We start from the raw sequence: 21,250 nt of genomic DNA on the forward strand, positions 1-21,250 counted from the left end.
ACACTGAAGCCTTGTGACTGGCTCCAGGACCTGGATACAAGCTCCTCCAGTGTTAAAATAACCTGACAGGAGGAGAAAAGAAGAATTCAGGCCCCAGAGAGATAGTCTGGTGAGTTGCTTCCTCCCTCTTCTCTGTTTAGTGTGTAACTCTGCTTCAGATTTTCCTCTACTGTGAACTCAGTGTGTTCCTGAAAAAGTTCCAAGAGAAGGGCCACTCCGCGGAAGGGAAGTGTGGCCTTTGCAGGAAGCCACAGTACAGAGCCATCAGAAACCCACGGCTGCTGTTTCATTCTCCAGCTTTCCTTTCTCTCCTCTTCTACCAAGAAACTGCTCAGTGGGCTGAAGTCTATGACCTCAGAGAGGCAGCCCTGTGAACAGAGCTTTCAGAACATCTGTAAAGTTCCATCATCTGTGACATCCCCATTATGCTATGAGGAAGTGTGAATCTCAGAGCCACTGATAGAAGAGGAAGAAACTGAGAGAGCTCGTTGTTCCTTTCTTAAATAGGTCCAATTACAATGGACAACATGAATGACACGGATTGCTCATCTCAGAAGGTAGGCGTGAATTTTAAAACGTGTTTCTTTTTTCGTTCAGTTCAGTTCAGTCGCTCAGTTGTATCCGACTCTGCAACTCCATGGACTGCAGCACCGCAGGCTTCCCTGTCCATCACCAACTCCTGGAGCTGACTCATACTCGTGTCTATCACGTCGGTGATGCCATCTAACCACTTCATCCTCTGTTGTCCCCTTCTTCTCCCACCTTCAATCTTTCCTAGCATCAGGGTCTTTTCAAATGAGTCAGTTTTTTGCATCAAGTGGCCAAAGTATTGGAGTTTCAGCCTCAACATCAGTCCTTCCAATGAATATTCAGGACTGATTTCCTTGAGGATGGACTGGTTGGATCTCCTTGCAATCCAGGGGACTCTCAAGAGTCTTCTGCCACACCACAGTTCAAAAGCATCAATTCTTCAGCACTCAGCTTTCTTTATGCCTGTAGTATTTTCAGCACGTAGGGAATTTGAAAGTTGGTAGAAAGGAGGCATTTCAATCACAAACCAATAGCCGTGTTAGATCTCCTTGACCAAGCATGTGCATGCCTGCATGCTCCATCCCTTCAGTCATGTCTGACTCTTTTCAGCCCTATGGACTATCCCCACCAGGCTCCTCTGTCCGTGGGATTCTCTAAGTGAATATACTGGAATGGGTTGCCTTGCCCTCCTCTGGGGATATTCCCAACCCAGGGATGGACTCATGTCTCCTGCATCTCCTGCATTGCAGGCAGATTCTTTACCCACTGAGCTGCCTGGGAAGCCCCTGACCAAGCATGTATTTTAATTTTTTGTTGTTATGTCCTTGAATTATGCTTTGTGATGCATTAGGCTTTTGGACATCTTCAGGTTTTGTTGAGAAAATTTCAGGAAGAGACACCTTTCTTTCCCTTCCTTTCCAAGGCCGTTAGACCATATATTCCATCCAACAGCTCCCAACACTGGATGTACATAAGAATATACTGGGGAGTCTCTTGAAAATATGGAGATTTGCCCTCACTCCCAAAGATTCTGATTCAGAAGGTCCGAAGTAGAGCCCTGCAATCTGTATTTTCAACTAAGATTCTAGTGATTCTGCTGTCCCAGGTCCTCAAGTCAGCATTTGGGAACTGTTTCCATGAAAGACTTGCAAACATCATGTACAGTTAGAAACAAGGCACCTGAAAGGAACAGTTCTACCCAATCTAAGTGCCAGAATCCTGGTGGAAAAGCTAAGCTCCATTAAGTTGCCATATATTGAGGTGTCCAGAGGAGCATTTTAAATCAAAATTTTGTAAAATTAAAGTTGATTTGTTGAGGGGGGAAAAAAGTGAATTTGTTGACAATTACTGAGCCTACCCCTGAAGTGAAAACACTCTGCTATTTACCAGAGAGAACACTTAAGCATTAATATTTTTAACAAACTGTTCTGGGTAGCCAGGTAGGTCTTGCAGATCTCCAGCTCTTCCACCTTGAAGGGGCCACAGAGAGTTCTTAACCAAGTATGTTTAAGAAAATTCTATGAATTGACTTCCAGATCTGCTGATCTTGTGTGTGCCCCATATACATCAGCCTGTTCCATGAACTGAGCTGTTTTCTGCTATCATGGTTTTTACACTTCTATATGTATCAGTCTTAATCTGTGCCTGTGAACCAGCTCAAAGTTTAATTTGTTTTTCAGAGGTTCTGCTTCTCTCCATTATGTTCTGCAAAATGCTCAGTGTTAGTTTGCTTTCTTGCAAAATGCTGTTTTGCTTCTGCTCCAGTATTCTTGTCTGGAGAATCCCATGGACAGTGGAGCCTGGTGGGCTACAGTTCATGGGGTCGAAAAGAGTTGGGCATGACTGAAAGCGACTTGGTACTAGCACTTGCTTTATTATCCCAAGAATGGCTTTTCTCCTTCTATGATGACTCAGCTGCCTCTGTGTGTATCTCTTGGCTGACCAACTCTCAATACAGAGAGACATAAATATGTCTGACTCAAATCCAAAAAGGAATCTATGGGCTTAAGTAACTGAGAAGTCCAAGTTGGTTCCTGGGGTCCAGATGATGTCACTGAGAGTCTTTCTCATTCTGTTGCTCTGCTTTATGATGGTTTTAGCCTAAGGAAGGCTTTTATTTTTTTCACATAAAGCAAAGATGGCTGTTTAGACTACCTCTTTCCCAGTGGCTCTAGCAAAAGTGTCAGGAACAACTATGATCAGCCCACCTTGGGTGACCTGTCTATCCCTGAACCAATCATATGTCTGGAGGAGAGAGTATTCTGATTGGCCAGACCTGTATCACATGCTCTGGCCTGGACACAGGTGCTGGACACTGTACAACATGGACTGAAATTGGAGTAGAGCCAGTTATGTCCACTAGAGCTATATTCTGCCTGCTTTGCTAGTAACTTTCCAAAATGTCTGAGGGCTGAAATCAGGTTTATCCTAACGATAAACAGAAACATAAATGCCAAAACACCTCCTGAATAATGTTAATATTCTCCTCAACTGCAAAAGGTCAGGGTTTTTTGGTTCAACTACTTGTTCCCTCTCTTGTAACTTAAGATGTCCAAAATCTGTTTTTGTTTATTGTTTTTTTTGTGAAGACTTTTATTTGAAACAGATTTAAAAGCTAGGCCAAGGGAAATATTACCACAGACCATAAAATGCAGGCAGCCCTAACTTATCAATCAGTATATGTTGTACATCTGAACTCCTGAAGGAAATCATGAATGATTTCATTTCCCAGAAAACACTATTGCCGAAATCTACCTTGGATGACCAGATTCCTCTCAGGTTGATGCTGAATTTTTTCATTTTGTTCACCTCTTAAGTGCAGATCTTGATACTAACTTCAGTAGTGAAAGAGCAGGCTCTTGGATGTGGTTGGTTGATTCTTATATCCTTGAAACTGAGGTCAAGAGCAGAGAGACAGACACAGTGATTTAAATCAACAAAGCAAGTTCTCTAAGCAGAACAATAAGGTCATCTTGTGAGCCTGAGCGGCCTGATTCTGTTAGTGGGTCTGATGTACCACAATTTTTGAAACCACTGAATTAGGCCATTAGATCAGTGAACCTATTATATTTTCTTAAATTCCCAGGCTCAGTATGCATTTTTTTAAGAGTTTGCAAGTTTTTATTTAATTTTAAAATCAACACATTCTCAAAACAATTGCTATTTCCCATGTGTTGGGATGCAGAATAGTGTGTATTTAAAAGCACCTCTTCATGGCTAGTATGTCTTACCTTACCTTATGGTCCCATCACTCCATGGCAAACAGAAGAGGAAAAAGTGAAAGCGGTGACAGATTTTTTTCCTTCTTGGGCTCCAGAATCACTGTCGATGATCTCTGCAGCCATGAAATTAGAAGATGCTTGCTTCTTGGAAGGAAAGCTTTGACAAACCTAGACAGCATATTAAAAAGCAAAGACATCACTTTGCTGACATAGGTCCATATAGTCAAAGCTCTGGTCTTTCTAGTAGTCACGGACTGATGTGAGAATTGGACCGTAAAGAAGGCTGAGCACAGAAGAATTGATGCTTTCGAATTGTGGTGCTGGAGAAGACTCTTGAGAGTCCCTTGGACAGCAAGGACATCAAGCCAGTCAATCCTAAAGGAAATCAACCCTGAATAGTCATTGGAAGGACTGATGCTGCAGCTGAAGCACCAATACTTTGGCCACCTGATGCGAAGAGCAGACTCACTGGAAAAGTCCTTGATGCTGGGAAAGATTGAGGTAAAAGGAGAAGAGAATGGCAGAGGATGAGATGGTTGGATAACATCACTGATTCACATGAACTTGGGTGAACTCCAGGGGATGTTGAGGGACAGGGAGACTTGGCGTGCTATGGTCCATGGGGTTGCAGAGTCAGATGTGACTTAGTGACTGAACAACAGCAACAATAACAAAATGTCCTACCTATCCCCTATGAACCTTAGAATATTTGGAATAATGGCAGATGTTATTATTGTTAATGTTATTATTTTATGAGGTTGAGTCATCAGTGAGGAATTGGATGGGGCATGGGGATGACTAACATCTGACTCATTTACCCCCTACATGTCTACCTTCTGCCAGTTACCCTGCATGACTTAATTTGCTGACCCAAATAAATCAAATCTATCTAATAATGTCTCATCTTACACAAGAGTTCAGTCCACATTCATTGCCTAAGGTGAAAAACCACAGAGCCAAAATTGCACTGGCAGATCTCTTTTTTTTTGCTACTGCTAAGTCACTTCAGTCATGTCCGACTCTGTGTGACCCCATAGACGGCAGCCCACCAGGCTTCCCCATCCCTGGGATTCTCCAGGCAAGAACACTGGAGTGGGCTGCCATTTGCTTCTCCAGTGCATGAAAGTGAAAAGTGAAAGTGAAGTCACTCAGTCGTGTCTGACCCTCAGCGACCCCATGGACTGCAGCCTTCTAGGCTCCTCCATCCATGGGATTTTCTAGGCAAGAGTACTGGAGTGGGGTGCCATTGCCTTCTCCAGGCAGATCTCTTTAAACTACCTTTAAAGTACTGTATAGCAGCATCTCTCAGTAAATCCAGCCCAGAGGTTTCCCTCCATCACAGCCCCAGATGAAGTTGTTGTCTTACTTCTAGGGCTTGGGTGTAGGAAAGAAACACAGGGCACCTCTCAACCCTGAAATCAGCTCTGAGGTGAAGAAGCACTGATGCCGGGAGCCAGCGTGAGGAACTCCGCCCGTGGCACTCGGAACTGCACGTGGCCATGGGAGCCACAGGTTCACCTCTGTCTGAGGCTCACTCCCAAGAACACACTCCCTGAATTGAATGGTGGACTCAATCACCCACACTCTAAATATATTCTTTCTTTTTCACAGGAAGCACAGAGTTATTTATATCACTGCATAAGCAAATTTCTGTTTGGAATTTTACCAATATGAAATGCAAGAGTCAATTTTTTTTTTTTAAGTCAACCCCTTTAATTACAACCCAGGGTAGGGAAGTTGGGATTGCCCTCAGATTTGGGTTCTTCCCAGGGGAAAAATACATTAATTTGCTCATAGAAGGGTAGCCATGAGGAGATGCTAGAGAAGAGACATTAACTCTTAAGAATTGAAACCAATGGATAGTGGTAAGAAGGGTGCTTTATGGGAGAACTTTGTGCCTAAATCCTTTTCTGAGGAACTTTTTACTCATTATGTACCTCAGAGGCTTGGAAATTTTTCCTTATTTCCTGAAGAGTGGCTTTGTATTTGTTTCCCACAGATCCCCAAAAGTGACTCCATATATCACATGAGCCACTCGCAGATGCGGCCAGAGTTGCCCCCTCTGCCTGCTTCTGCTAATGAAGAACCATCTGAACTCTATAAGGTACGTTCACCTGGCTGCTACTCTTCTGCTGGTAACAGTTGGGGGTCAAACAGACTTGACAGGTAGGATTAGAGGCCTCAGTCATTTCTGCCACTGGAAGAGGCTATAGCACAATGGGAAAAAGAGCTATGTAGTGGCACAAATCTGGCCTTCTCAGTTACCTGCGGCATTATTTAAATTCTCTGAACTTCTGCATATTCAACTATAAAATGAGAACAATTATTTCTACCTAATAGCCATGTACATAACAATAAAGACAATAAATGTAAATAACCTGATCACAAATTTACTGCACGTTGAAAATAAGCTGTTATCCTTGCCATCAGAAAGCATGCTCACGGTGGTCAGAGAGGTAAAATTGGTGTCCGTTCGAAAGTATTTGCACTCAGTGTGCAGAATGTTAGGCATGTGGGATGGCATGAGTCTCAATGTGAGTGGAGTCTGGCTTAGAGGAGCCCAGGCTCCCTGCATGATGTCCCTCACATGACTCATTCTGCATTTCTCCCCTTGTAGACAGTCATGTCGCACAGTTTTTATCCCCCCTTGATGCAACGCACATCATGGACCCTGGCTGCACCCTTCAAAGAGCAGCACCACCACAGTGGACCCAGTGATTCCATTGCCAACAACTACTCCTTGACAGCTCGGGACCTGAAGCTGAAGGACCTGATGAAAGTCTACCAGCCCGTCACCATCAGTGTCCCCAGGGAAAAGATCGTTCAGGGGCTGCCATCAGGTATTTCCTGCAGGGTGTCATACCCACTTAGAATGGGGCTTTGGGAGATTTCTAATCCTGGGTTCTAGTCCTGGCTCCACCTTTACTATAGATAACTTTGGGTAACCTCATGACACCTCAGTTTCCTCATCTATGAAATGGGAATGATTGTAAAGGCTAGCATTATGTTTAACATACACCAAGCTGCTTGTTGACTGCTCAGTTCAGTTCAGTTCAGTTGCTCAGTCATGTCTGACTCTTTGCAACCCCATGGACAGCAGAATACCAGGCCTCCCTGTCCATCACCAACTCCTGGAGCTTGCTCAAACTCATGTGCATTGAGTCGATGATGCCATCTAACCTCCAACCGTCTCATCCTCTGTTGTCCCCTTCTTCTCCTGCCTTCAATCTTTCCCAGTATCAGGGGCTTTTCAATTGAGTCAGTTCTTTGCATCAGGTGGCCAAAGTATTGGAGTTTCCTCTTCAGCATCAGTCCTTCCAATGAATATTCAGGACTGATCTCCTTTAGGATTGACTGGTTTGATCTCCTTGCAGTCCAAGGGACTCTCAAGAGTCTTCTCCAGAACCACAGTTCAAAAGCATCAACTCTTCAGCGCTCAGCTTTCTTTATAGTCCAACTCTCACATCCATAAATGACTACTGGGAAAGCCATAGCTTTGACTAGACAGACCTTTGTTGGCAAATTAATGTCTCTGCTTTTTAATAATGCTGTCCAGGTTGCTCATAGCTTTTCTTCCAAGGAGCCAAGTGTCTTTTAATTTCATGGCTGCAGTCACCATCTGCAGTGATTTTGGAGCCCAACAAAATAAAATCTGTCACTGTTTCCATTGTTTCCCCATCTATTGACCATGAAGTGTTGAGACTGGATGCCATGATGTTAGTCTTCTGAATGTTGGGTTTTAAGCCAACTTTTTTATTCTCCTCTTTTACTTTCATCAAGAGGCTCTTTAGTTCTTCTTCACTTTCTGCCATAAGAGTGGTGTCATCTGCATAACTGAGGTTATTGATATCTTTCCTGGCAATCTTGATTCCAGCTTGTGCTTCATCCAGTCCAACATTTTGCATGATGTACTCTGCATATAAGTTAAATAAGCAGGGTGACAATATACAACCTTGATGTACTCCTTTCCCGATTTGGAACCAGTGTGTTTTTCCATGTCCAGTTCTAACTGTTGCTTCTTGACCTACATACAGGTTTCTCAGGAGGCAGGTCAGGTGGTCTGGTATTCCCATCTCTTTAAGAATTTTCCACAGTTTGTTGTGATGCATACAGTCAAAGGCTTTGGCATAGTCGGTAAAGCAGAAGTAGATGTTTTTCTGGAACTCTCTTGCTTTTTCGATGATTAAATGGATGTTGGCAATTTGATCTCTGGTTCCTCTGACTTTTCTAAATCCAGCTTGTTGATTGCTGCCTAACAAATTATTACCAAACTCAATAGTTTAAAATAAGTTCCATTTGTTATCTTACAGTTTCTGTCAAGAATCTGGGCATGGCTTAACTGGCTCAGAGTCTCTCACAAGTGTGCAATCAAGGTATCCAAGGGCACAGTCATCTAAAGGCAACCAAGGAAGGATCCTCTTCCAAGCTTACTCACCTCCCCTACTTCCTGTTGGCCATAGACATCGGTTTCTTAGTGAATGGGCCTATCCACAGGCCCATTCAACTCACAACATGACTCCTAGTTTCCCTTGGAGGAAGTAGATAGAGAACCAGTAAGATAGAAACCACCATCTTTGGGGAGCCTAATTTTGAATGTGACATCCTATGGTTTTTGCCATTTTCTCTGTGTTAGAATCGAGTTGCTAAGTCCTGCCCACACTCAAGAGGACTATACAAGGGCATGATTCCAGAAAGTGGGGATCCTTGGTGGCCATCTTGGTGGCCAAAAGTACCATAGTACTTTTTGTGTATTAATTTGTCTAGTCCCACTGGGTACACATATGTCTGCTTAAGGATATCCATTGGTAGTTTTTGTTAGAGATATGTTGGAGATAATGCAATCTGCCTGCTGTCTCAAACTCATTTTCATGTTTTTCTTTATTCTTTCTGTGCTGTGTCTGGGTGAATTCGTCAACTGTATCTTCCAACTCACTAATTTGCTCTTCAACTCTGTTCAGTCTTGAGTTTATCCAGTATAACAAATGTTTTTTTTATTTTAATAACACTGTCTTTCATTTTCAGATTCCTTAATTGGTTTTACTTATGAGTGCCACCATCCTGACCAGTTTCTTATTCTATTCTCATGGACATAACATTTTCAGTATCACTTGGAGGATCTTAAACATTTTTTTTGGAGGAATATTAGTGTTGCTATATTATTTCCATTTTGTAAATATTTGCCTCAGTTGTTGAGTTTATTTGCTATCTTTCTTAAATTGGTTTTTCTCATGTGTTATGGGATTTTAGTTTGCAGGCTTATGTTGAGAGCTTTTCCCCTTCTTGCTACATGAATTTCCCATTTGTTGTTTAATTCACACACAATAAAATGCACAGATCTTAGTGTTCAGTTCAGTGAGTTTTGTCAATTGTTTATACCATATTTGTATATAGGCACCACCCAAATAAGATGTAGGGCATTTCCATTACTAGAGGAAGTTCTCTTGTGCTCCTTTCCCATCAGTTCCTTCCGTTCGCTAGTACCATCCTGCCCCCTTTCTGATTTCTGTCACCGTAAGTTAGTTTTGGTTGTTCACACATATAAATGTACTCAAACAGTATACCCTTTTGACATACCTTTTAAAATCTTGCCTTTTTTTCTTATGCCTTCATCTGACATCTTAGGACCCCAAATTAGTACCAGATCTTATTACTGATGGCTTAGAACTTCCATCCTAAGGTGCTGTTTTAGGGATGTTGTAGATCTGGTCCGTGAGGTTATGTTAGGCTTGGCCTAGTTTCTACCAGCCTTTCTTTGCTATCTGTGGCCACTGTGTGAACTGAGAATGCAGGTGCTTTATCTGCATCACAGTGTTGCTGGTTTTTCAGCCTGTCATCATGGGTAGGGCAGCCGTGGTTTTATACTGTGAACCTAGCTTCAGTCCCCACAATCATGGTGTGTTTTGGATTTCATTATTCCCCCAGGTATCAATCACCTAATTATTTCTGCCTGCTTTTGGTGCCAGAAGCCAAGTTTAAGATTTTTACTTCACACTGTGTTTAAGTTCACACCAAAGAGCTTCTTTTTGAACAATGCATTGTCTTTTTAATTTTAAAGAATTTTTTCTGTTATTGTTATATTTGCAGTTGTTGCTGTTCAGTTGCTAAGTCATGTTCTTCTCTTTGCGACCCTGAACTGTAGCATACCAGGCTTCCCTTCACTGTCTCCTAGAGTTTACTCAAAATCATGTCTGTCGAGTCAATGATGCCTTTCAACTATTGCATCCTCTGCTGCCCCTTCTCCTTTTGCCTTCAATCTTTCCCAGCATCAGGGTATTTTCCAGTGAGTTCTTCACATCAGGTGGCCAGAGTATTGGAGCTTAGCTTCAGCATCAGTCCTTCCAGTTTATATTCAGGGTTGATTTCCTTTAGGATTGATATTTGGAGTAGATTGAGGAAATCAAAGTATGAACTCAGACTATATCTTGATTAAGAGTCTTCAATCCTCTGATTCTTTCAAAATATCAATTTCTTATTAGTATGTATTCAACATGTCTAAAATGACATGTTAATTTCTTAGACTAGACTCTTAAGCAAGTATCCAGTTAAGGTTTAGTAGTGGAGTGATATATATATATATATATATATATATATATATATATGTATGCTTTATATATATATATATACACATATACATTTTATATGTATATACATTTTATTTTCTAAATATTTATTTATTCATTTTTGGCTGTGTCAGGTCTTAGCTGTGGCATCAGGGATCTTTTATCGTTGTGCACAGGCTCTTTGTTGCTGGGTGTGGGCTTCTCTCTAGTTGTGGCATGTAGGCCCTAGAGTGTGCAGGATCAGTAGTTACAGCACATGGGCTTAGTTGTCCCACAGCATGTGGGATCTTAGTTCCCCAAGCAAGGATCGAACCCGAATTCCTTACATTGGAAGTCAGATTCTCAACCACTAGGCCACCAGGGAAGTCCTGGTAGTAGAGTTTTATATTGTATTTATTAAATTTATTTATCACAAATGACATTTATTGCAATGCCTTTATTTGTTGCAAATTACATCATTTTTTCTTTTTGCAATAAATATATTTATTGAAAATGATACTGGTTTTTCTATTTGTATACTCATATAATATTTCCTTTAAAATAAATAGCTTAAGTTTAAAAGTCTGAATCTATTTAAAGAAAAATATTTAGCAATAATACACCTAATGTTTAGAAAATAGAGCACATAGGATTAGGGGGTGAATTGAGGATTTATTGATATTTGTCCAGTGTATGAGAGAACAGAAGGTATGCTCATGCCCATTTCACAGTTGAGGAAGCTGAGGCTTGGAGTGATGGTCGCTTTTTCAGGGTCACACAGGTAATTAGTGGTCCAAGGTCTGCATCACCTGCTTCATCCCACCACACCAAGTCCACCCCTCTTAGTGTTCTCCTGGACTGCCCTAAGACTTGCATCCCCGTGGGCAGAACGTGGCCCAAGGTCACTGCGCATCACTGATACCTTTCTTCTCCACTGTTCTAGCAAATAAAAGCTCATCAGAGCCTAACAAGAAGAAAATGAAGTCCTCCCCCAAAGACAAAGAGGATCTCACTGGGTAAGGTGTTTCTATGGGCACAAGGGATTGCAGGACACTAGAATGAACTGAAGAAGGTTATGGTCTCATGAAAGCCACACTCTGCTTCTTGACTTTAAAGCATTCCTGTATACCTAGATACTTATGTTTTTTCCCACCAATACTCTTAATCCAATTTATTAAGGCTCTAAATAAAAATAAATTAGCTAACTAAGCAAAACCAGTGCTTACAAACTTATGAAGTATGAAGTGTTCATGGAACCAGGCACTAAGCTGTGTCTACTTTTCAGGATGAAGTCAGCTTCAACCTCCTTACCTATGAAGAAGGAGGTTGTGACATCTTTGACTTTCCCAGGAAGCAGACCAATGAGTCCAGAAGAACAGATTGATGTGATGTTACAGCAGGAGAGGGAAATAGAAAGTAAAGAAACCAAACCATCTGAATCAGACTTGGAGGTACATTCTTATTTCCTCCTTTCTCTCAATTTGCTAGGTATTACTCTTGACATCTCAGTGATTCTAAACTGGAGAAAAGCAGTAGTCACCTGAGGAATGTTTTAAAAATACTGAAGTCCAAAGATAGGCAGGTTGATTTCCCTTCTTCTTTCTCAACATTGCTATGGCTATTCAAGGTGAAGTAAGTTAGAAAGGGAAACACCAATACAGTATATTAACACATATATATGGAATTTAGATAGATGATAATCATGACCCTATAGGCAAAAACAGCAAAAAAAAAAAAAACAGATGTATAGAAGAGACTTTTGGACTATGTGGGAGAAGGCAAAGGTGGGACGATATGAGAGAATAGCACTGAAGCATGTATATTACCATATGTAAAATAGATGACCAGTGCAAATTCAATGCATGAAGCAGGGCACTCCTGAAGCTGGTGCTCTAGGACAACCCAGAGGGATGGGGTGAGGAGGGCTTAGGGGAGGGTTTCAGGATGAGGGGACACAGGTATACCTGTGGCTGGTTCATGTCAATGCATGGCAAAAACCACCACAATATTGGAAAGTAATTAGCCTCCAATTAAATTATTTTTTTAAATAAATAAATAAAGATACTGAAGTCCAGACCCCATGCAGACTACTGAATGAAGGCGTGCATGCGCAAGTCTTCTGCTTTAGTAAGTCTTAGAAACCGATGCCTTCAGGTCCTCTTAGAACATAGGTTGCAAAATGGCTGCATAGAACATAGGCTGGGGTTGCCAGATTTTGAAAAACAAAACAAAAAACATGGCCCCCAGTTTGAATTTCAGATAAACGATGAATAATTTTTAGTATATTCCAGTGCGTCCTGTATTTTATCCAGCAGCCCGACCATAAGTTAAATATGGCCTACAGATGTGTTTGGGAAATGAAAGAAATCTCACATAAGCTTAGATTTCTAACCTCTCTTGAAAAAATTAATATATTTGAAACTGAACAATAGCTACCTCCTTTAGATGAGAAATACCTTCTCTGGTTTGTCAGTCTCCACAATTCCTTATTATTTTATTATGTCCAGCCAACTTTCAGTTATTAACATTACCAGCTTGGTCCCAGTTAGACTTTTGAGCCTCTAACCCCTAACTTGAAAGAACTGCAAAGCTTTAGAGCAAAGAGCTTTTGCATTTATAGTGTAAAATGATTAACAATAAAAACTAATAGAGACTGAGAATGTGCTATTAGCAAAATTCCATACTAAACTCTAGTATGGTAAAAACCATACTCTAGATGCTTGACCCCATTCAGGACCTGGGGACTATGATTATTCCTGTTGTCCAGTTGTAGAAATTGGGGTGGGGACTGTTTAATCAACTTGCTCCAAGTTATACAGTCAGTAAGAGGCAAAACTAGAATTCAGACCAGTCTGGCTGATACTAACATTCTGTGCTCTTAAGAGCACAGAACAACAACAACATTTCTCAAACTTGCCTGAAAATAAGAAATTGCCTGGGGTTCTTGTTAACATATCCTAAATGCCCTAGGAGGGAGGGCCTGTGAATCTGCATTTTAAGAGGAGCCTCTCTCCTCGCCCCAGGCAGTTCTTATAATGAGAGAACTTTGGAAGTTTGTCCTTTATTAAGGTTGGAGAGATGCAAGTTCAGCCTTTTCTGACCACAGACAATTGGCACAAAAGGTCAAAGCCCATTTCAAACCCTTTCCTATACTTTGTGCTTCTCTTTTATCTGAAATTATTCATTTCTAGAGCCATTCAGCCATCTAGCAGCTTAGAGGCAAGCCCTAAATAAACCAAACTTCCTAATGTCACCAGGTCACATTGGGCCTGTTTGTTCAATTCGTGTGTTTGTGTTGCTTTTTTAAACTCAAAAGTCCCATGGTTGAATTAGAATAATTATAAGTCTCACTCAGACTTGGGGGTTTTCCCGAAAGCCATAGGATCAAGTACTTTCTTTGTATAGTGTCATTGTTATGAAGGAGGGTAAATTGAGTCCATTTGAGGAGCTTGTCATTCCTTTTCTTAAAGCTCACCAGATATGTCATCTCCATCCCCGGGGCTTAGTCGTCTTTCCACTGCTCCTGTTTGCATGGCATTTGAGAAATCCTTCCTTATACAGCACTGAGATCTCCCTGGCTTTGGCTGACTCCTCCAGAGCCATGGGGAATACTCACCTAACAGTTTATTACAGTGAGTGTGATGTCATGGACCAAGAAGTGAGTGAAGGATGGAGATCAGTGCTGTGTGAACAGGGTACTTTGGCAGCTGATGGGTGTGGGCAAGTGGGCACAGGTAGCCAATTGATTATGATCATTTTGTTGCTGGTGGTTTGTTTATGGAAGAGATACTACTACTATTTGACCAGTGGAATCCGAAAAGACATGATTGCTCCTGAGGAGGACAAAGTGATGGTTCGGATTTCAAAGCTGATTTCAAACACACTGCTGACAAGTCCCTTCCTGGAACCCCTGATGGCTGCCCTTGTGGAGGAGAAGGAAACTGACTATTACAGCAGCCTCATGAAAAGCATTGGTAAGGCTGTGCATAAATGGGGCAGGGTTCCTATGTGGAGGGCACCTTCTTTCCTTTCACTGTCCGTTCTTCTCCCTGTTTTCTCAGAAAAATGCCAAAAACATTGTGTAACTTTTCATTCAGTTGCTCCCCCACACTGCCACCATCACTCATGTCCATACTAGTACTTATCACACTTCAGTGTGCATCTGTGCAACCTAAGGATCTTATTAAAGTGCAGATTCTGATTCAGTAGAGTTTGGGAGGGGCCCATGATTCTTCACCTCCAACTGACTCCCAGGTGATGTAGGTGCTACTCCCCCTGGGCAAGAGCATAAGTAGCAGGGGCCCATAGACATTTAAAATGTAGCTCAAGACCTCTTCCCTCAAGTATTTTGATCTCTGCAACCCTCAGTGATCACTCCATCTTCTGCATTCATAGCACTTCTCGCTTGTACTTTCAACTCATACCATTTTGGAACTTCTCCTGTGCCAGTGTTTCTCTATGGCCTTTTCACTGGCCTTGTCTTTCTCATGGGTCTCGGCTCCCTTATTAGACATTCACTGATATATCATCAGTCCTCACTCCCTTTCATGTTTAGCTGCATGTCTTGTGCACACAGTGGGTCATTGGGCAATGTTTGATGATGGTGAGTAACGTGAAAAGTGAAAGTGAAAGTCTCTCAGTCACGTCTGACTCCTTGTAAATGAGGGAACATTTCCAGGTGTAAATGGACAGAAGCTTGTTGACCTTCTAAGTGTTAAAACTGAGAGCACAAAGTGCTCAAGGCCCCTGATTAATGACAAGTGTTTGCCCTCTTGGTTATAGTTGATTACATCCTCATGGACCCCATGGAGAGGAAAAGACTCTTCATTCAGAGCACCCCCCGAGCGTTTCCTCAGAGAGTGATCCGGGCCCCTGTGCCCTGGCATAGTGTCTACAGGAATGCCAAGAAGTGGAACGAGGAGCACCTGCACACAGTGAACCCCATGATGCTCAGCCTGAAGCAGCTGTGGTTTTCGGAGTGAGAACTGCCTCCTGTCCCCTTTTTCCCTTTCCTTATTATAAGCTTCCACACGTAAGAGATCATCTTATGTGGGAGTAGCCTTGCCCTTGAAGTAAAATGATGAAAATCCTAGACCCAAGTTGCATATGGTAAGGATAACTGTGCAGAGCTAGGTGGCCCTCCTCTGTGCCTCCACAGTACCCAGTGCCTGTGTGTAGGCCCTGGAACATGCTGGTTAAGAGCACTCACATGGGGCCAGCTTGCTCGGGTCCACCTCTAACTCTGCTGCTTCATAAGTAACATCCTTACCTCGAAATTTGGGATAAGACTTCCTACTTCATAGCACTGTTAGGAGGGATAAATAATTTAGAGTACTTAGAACAATGCCTGATACAAGTATCCAGTAGGTGTTAATTAGACCTCCATTATGAGGTCTATAATACTGAATTATAATTGTATCTTTACTAGTTTGACTCTCTAGCCTATGAAATGTATGGGATGGGGGCTTGAGTTTTCTTGTTTCTTTTCCTTTCCCAATTCTTTTTTTTAAATTTGTTTAGTTGAAGTATAGTTAATTTACAATGTTATGGTAATTTTTGCTATACAGCAAAGTGATTATATACATACATTCTTTTTCATGTTCTTTTCCATTATGGTTTATTACAGGATATTGAATATAGTTCCCTGTGCTATATAGAAGGACCTTGTTGTTTATCTATTCTATATATACTAGTTTGTTGTTTATCTTTTGTATATACTATTCTGTATATACTGGTTAGTTTCCACTAACCCAGACTCCCATTCCGTTCCTCTCCTATGCTCCCTCCGCCTTGGCAATCACAAATCTGTCGTCTAGGTCTGTGAGTCTGTTGCTGTTTTATAGATAAGTTCACTTGTGTCGTATTTTAGAATCCACATACAAGTGGTATTAGGTGGTATTTGTCTTTCTCTTTCTGACTTACATCATTTAGTATGATAATCTCTAGGTCCATCCATGGTGTTAAGGCATTATTTCATTCTTTTTTCTGGCTGAGTTGTATTTCACTGTGTATATGCCTGACATCTTCTTTACCATTTATCTCTCAATGGACATTTAGGTTGTCTCCATGTCTCAGCGGTTGTAAATAGTGCTGCTATGAACAAAGGGGCTCTTGCTGCTGCTTCTTAGTTCTTCAGTCGTGTCCGACTCTGTGTGACCCCATGGACTATAGCCCACTAGATTCCTCTGTCCGTGGGGATTCTCCAGGCAAGAATACTGGAGTGGGCTGCCATGCCCTTCTCCAGGGGATCTTCCAGACCCAGGAATCTAACCCAGGTCTTCCACACTACAGGCAGATTCTTTACTATTTGAGCCACCAGGGAAGACCTGGTGCATATATCTTTTCAAATTATAATTTTTGTATGAATATATGCCCAGGAGTAGGATTGGTGGATCATATAACAATCTATTTTTAGTTTTTTAAGCTACTTCTTTTATTTAACTCAGGGCCAGTGCAGAGTTGGCATACAATAGTCTCACTTATATTTATCAGTGACTAAATTGGCCAGATATTGTAGAAGTTCAGAGGAGGCAGGAGTCACTTTTTCTCTCTCATTTTTCTAAATTAAGATGTTAAAATTAAAATTCACCCTCTTGAAGTGTACAATACAGCAATTTTGAGTATACTCACACATTTGTACAACTTTCCTGAATTTATTGGGAATGTTTTCATTATCCCCTAAAGAAACTCTTGTAGTCATTAGTAGTTACCCCACTTCTCCCTTCCACTCAGCCCCTGGCAGAATATTAATCTGCTTCCTGTCTCCATGGATTTACCTATTCTCAATATTTTACATAAATGGAATCATACAATATGTGGCCTTTCACGTCTGGCTGCATTAAGTTAGAAAGATTCATGTTTTCAAGATTCATCCATATTGAAGCATTGTCAGTACTTCATTTCTTTTTATGGCTGAATAATATTCCATTTTATTGTTATACCACATTTTTTAAATCTATTAATCAATTGCACTGGGATTGATTTTTTTTTATGAGCCCCTCAAGAATGAGTGTGAATCCTGGTGGGAGAATGAGGCCACCAGAGTTCACCAAAAGGTCAGGTTAATGAAATGATGTGCTACTACCATGTGGGTTTTTTATTAGAAAAATTGGAGGCAGACATGTTTGTGTAATTGTGATTGGTTAAACTTAATCAGTAGCTCAAATATTTTGTTTGAGGAGGATCTATAGCTTTGATTGTGTTTCGTCTTTGGGGAGCCTTATTACTTGGATAACTTAATTGTTTTTCACTTTCTTAGTTTTACCTGTATTTTAAAAAGTAATTGTAGGTAGAGTCAACCTCGGATAGAGCCCATCAATCATAAGAAATAAGCACATTCCTTTCTCTGAATTCAGTTTTCTAAGGCATTAAAGGTGCTAGTCAGGACATGAGAAAAAAGTAGTTTTCTAATGAGGCAGAAGTATGTAATAATAATTTATAGAAAAGTAATAATGTATAGATAGAGTAGGCTCTGAAACTAACTAGCCTAGGTTCTCATTCTTTCTCTGTCCCTGATGAACTGTGTGATTTGGGAAGTTAATCTCTCTGGACCCTTATTTCTTCATATGCAAAATGGAATTGTTGGGTGAAGTACTTAGAACAGTGCTTGGCATACAGTAGTTGTTTAATAAGTTCTGCTTTAAGTAGAAGCATGTTTATGGCCTCAAAAAATAAATTAACCTAGAAATTAACACAGAGAAGGCAATGGCACCCCACTCCAGTCCTCTGGCCTGGAAAATCCCATGGATAGAGGAGCCTGGTAGGCTGCAGTCCATGGGGTCGCTAAGAGTCGGACACGACTGAGCGACTTCACTTTCACTTTTCACTTTCATGCATTGGAGAAGGAAATGGCAACCCACTCCAGTGTTCTTGCCTGGAGAATCCCAGGGACAGAGGAGCCTGGTGGGCTGCCATCTCTGGGGTCGCCCAGAGTCGGACACGACTGAAGCGACTTAGCAGCAGCAGCAGCAGCAGCAGCAGAAATTAACAAGAAAGTCAGCCACAAGGCTGATGAAATTGCCAGAGGTTCAGTGCCAAGAGAATGTACCCATGAATTTAATTTGATCACATAAATAAAATGACAAATTATTATTAGCTTTTACTATAAGAAGAATTCTTATCACTTGCTTTTTCCCTAATCTATTCCTTCTTCTTTATATTTATTTATTTTTAATTGATGGCTTTACAATATTGGTTTGATCTCTGTCATACATCAACATGAATTAACCATAGCTGTACATATGTTCCCTCCCTCTTCAATCTCTCTTCTACCTCTTTCCATTTTCCACCCCTCTAGGTTATTACAGAGCCCTAGTTTGAGTTCCCTGAGTCATACAGCAAATTGCCATTGGCTGTCTATTTACGTATGTTAGCGTATATGTTTGGGCTTCTCTGGTGACTCAGACAGTAAAGAATCCACCTGCAGAGGAGGAAACCTGGATTCAATCCCTGAGTCTGGAAGATCCCCTGGAGGAGGGCTTGGCAACCTGCTCCAGTACAACTGCCTGGAGAATCCCCGTGGATGGACAGAGGAACCTGGCAGGCTGCAGTCCATAGGGTCACACAGAGTTGGACATGACTGAAGTGACTCCGCAGCAGCAGCAGCAGTGTATATGCTTCCATGCTACTCTCTCCATTCATCTCACCCTCTCCTTCCTCTTCCCCAACCCTTGTCCATAAGTCTCTTTTCTATGTCTGCACCTCCATTCAGTTCAGTTCAGTTCAGTCTCTCAGTCATGTCCAACTCTTTTTCTGTTCTGCAAATAGGTTCATCAGCACCATCTTTCTAGATTCCATATATATATATATGTTAATAGGCAATATTTGTTTTTCTATTTCTGACTTGCTTCACTCTGTATAATAGGCTCTAGGTTCATCCACCTCATTAGAATGGACTCAAATGCATTCCTTTTTATGGCTGAGTAGTATTCCATTGTATCTATGTACCACAGCTTCTTTATCCATTCGTCTGTCAATGGACATCTAGGTTGCCTCCGTGTCCTAGCTATTGTAAATAGAGCTGCAGTGAATAGAGCTTACAGTGGGCTCTGTAATAACCCATAGGGGTAGGAAAGTACAGGAGGTGGGAGGGAGATTCAAGAGGGAGGGGACATAGGTACACCTATGGTTAATTCATGTTGACATATGACAGAAATCAAACCAATATTGTAAAGCAATCAATTAAAAATAAATAAATATAAAGAAGAAGGACTAGATTAGAAAAAAAGCAAGTCAAATTTCCTTCTTATAGTAAAAGCTATACATTTAATAATTTGTCATTTTCTTTATATGATCAAGTTAAATTCATGTGTACATCCTCTTGGAATACACGATCTTTTTCAGTTTTGGTTTCTTCAGAGTACATATCTAGAAGTGGTATTTCTGGGGTGTATGTTGGTTTTATTCCTTGTTTTTTTAAGGACTCTCCACACTGTCTTCCATTTTGCCTGTATCAATTGACTGTACGAGAGTGAACCAAAATCATTTAGGTTTTTGTCAGCTGAACCAAAAAATTAGCAATGAGAAAGATTTGTTAAGGAAATGCTATGGAGAAATGTTCTTATGTGATCTGTAATATTTAGCTTTAAACATGTTAAGAGGTCACCTAATGATCAGTGAAGGGAAGGGTTTAGGGGCCAGAATGAGGGTCTTTGTCTGAACAAAGAATAGATTTTTCTGGCCAATGTGGGAAGTTTATTACAATCGAACTAAAGATGAGTGACATAATTATCAGATGGTGACCAGGGCCATGCTAAGGTTGGATATCAAATGTATATGGAGAGTGAGGTCCTCGAATTCTGTCCTCCCCAGCAGTGCTTTGTGACTGGCCAGACAAGATGAAGACTAAGTTCATCACCTCCATCAAAAAAGAATAGAAATGTACGCTGTAGGATTTTAGGAGTAGGAGGGAAAGTGCCTAGTGGGTCATTACAGTGGATGATGAAAATGAGAAGTGAGAACTGGAGCAAGCTAAGAAAGTGAGCAGAGATCTGGTTGGGGAAGTTGTAGGCACTGATGGTTTCAAAGAATGATTAATAAATGAATGAATAGGTGTGTCAGGAAGAGAAATGCTGGCCCTGTGAGCTAAAAAAAAAAAAAAAAAAAGCCTTGGGGAGTGTGGTAAAGGGCAGCACCTCCATTAACCTGAGAGAAATAGGAGAGAAAAGATCATCAGAGAGGACAGGAAGAGATCCAAGTGTTCATTTAACAAATATTTACTGAGTTCCTGCACTGTGTAAGGCAATCTCCCAGGAATGCTGTGGGTATCTTGGTGAGCCTACGAGCTGTCAGAGGCTTGCAGTCTATAGGGTTTTGGGATCCAGATCAAAGTGGTCCTCCAGTTTGTCTTGAGTAGCTCACCAAGGGGCCACATTGAGGACTGCGTAGAACCCACTTGATCATGAAGGTGATGCTTTGCTTGCCTTGTCCTCTTGTGTCTTCACCTGTCTTACCCTGTATTGGAAAGACCTTTGACTTGTCATATCCTAGTTCCCAGTCAGCCAAATGCCAAGTCAGTGTCAAAATCCCACTCCCCACGGGTTACCCAGAGAAGGATACATAGGAAGGCTCAGTAATAGCTCCTGAGTTTCCCCACTCCTGGCAAGAGTTCTTGTGGACTATCTACTCCCTCCTCTGACTCTCAGATTTTTCAGATATAATTAGTTTTAAACTGTTTAAATCTCCTCTCATTGAAAAATGAAAGTATATTTCCTCCGAATCCATCATACAAAGTTTTTTTTTAAGCGTCTTCTTGGCTTAGGATGTTTTTCCCTCTCTTTTGGCAGATTTAGAGACCTCAGGTTTGTTCGAACAGCAGAATTACTGGCGGGAAAATTACCTCTGCAGCCTCATGAATATCAGGATGTCATTCAGAAACACTGCATGGAAGCACGCCAAATTCTTCTCAACAAGTCAGTATCTGGCCTCAGAATGGCGCTGTGTCACAGTGTCATAAAAATC

The 21,250-nt window shown here is 41.3% G+C and overlaps 1 protein-coding gene across 1 annotated transcript in view; it reads left to right on the top strand.

The window, feature by feature from the left end:
• The first annotated feature begins 518 nt into the window (after nt 1-518).
• DNAH3 (dynein axonemal heavy chain 3) overlaps nt 519-21,250 on the top strand; it is a 248,499-nt gene continuing 227,767 nt past the window's right edge. Inside the window, exons 1-8 of the mRNA XM_027527056.1 lie at nt 519-557; nt 5,752-5,856; nt 6,370-6,592; nt 11,235-11,307; nt 11,577-11,742; nt 14,076-14,265; nt 15,074-15,269; nt 21,076-21,201. Of these exons, the coding sequence (XP_027382857.1) occupies nt 519-557; nt 5,752-5,856; nt 6,370-6,592; nt 11,235-11,307; nt 11,577-11,742; nt 14,076-14,265; nt 15,074-15,269; nt 21,076-21,201 (1,118 nt within the window). The remainder of the gene's footprint in view (nt 558-5,751; nt 5,857-6,369; nt 6,593-11,234; nt 11,308-11,576; nt 11,743-14,075; nt 14,266-15,073; nt 15,270-21,075; nt 21,202-21,250) is intronic.

This window comes from Bos indicus x Bos taurus, chromosome 25 (assembly GCF_003369695.1).
Source record: "Bos indicus x Bos taurus breed Angus x Brahman F1 hybrid chromosome 25, Bos_hybrid_MaternalHap_v2.0, whole genome shotgun sequence".
Lineage (NCBI taxonomy): Eukaryota > Metazoa > Chordata > Mammalia > Artiodactyla > Bovidae > Bos > Bos indicus x Bos taurus.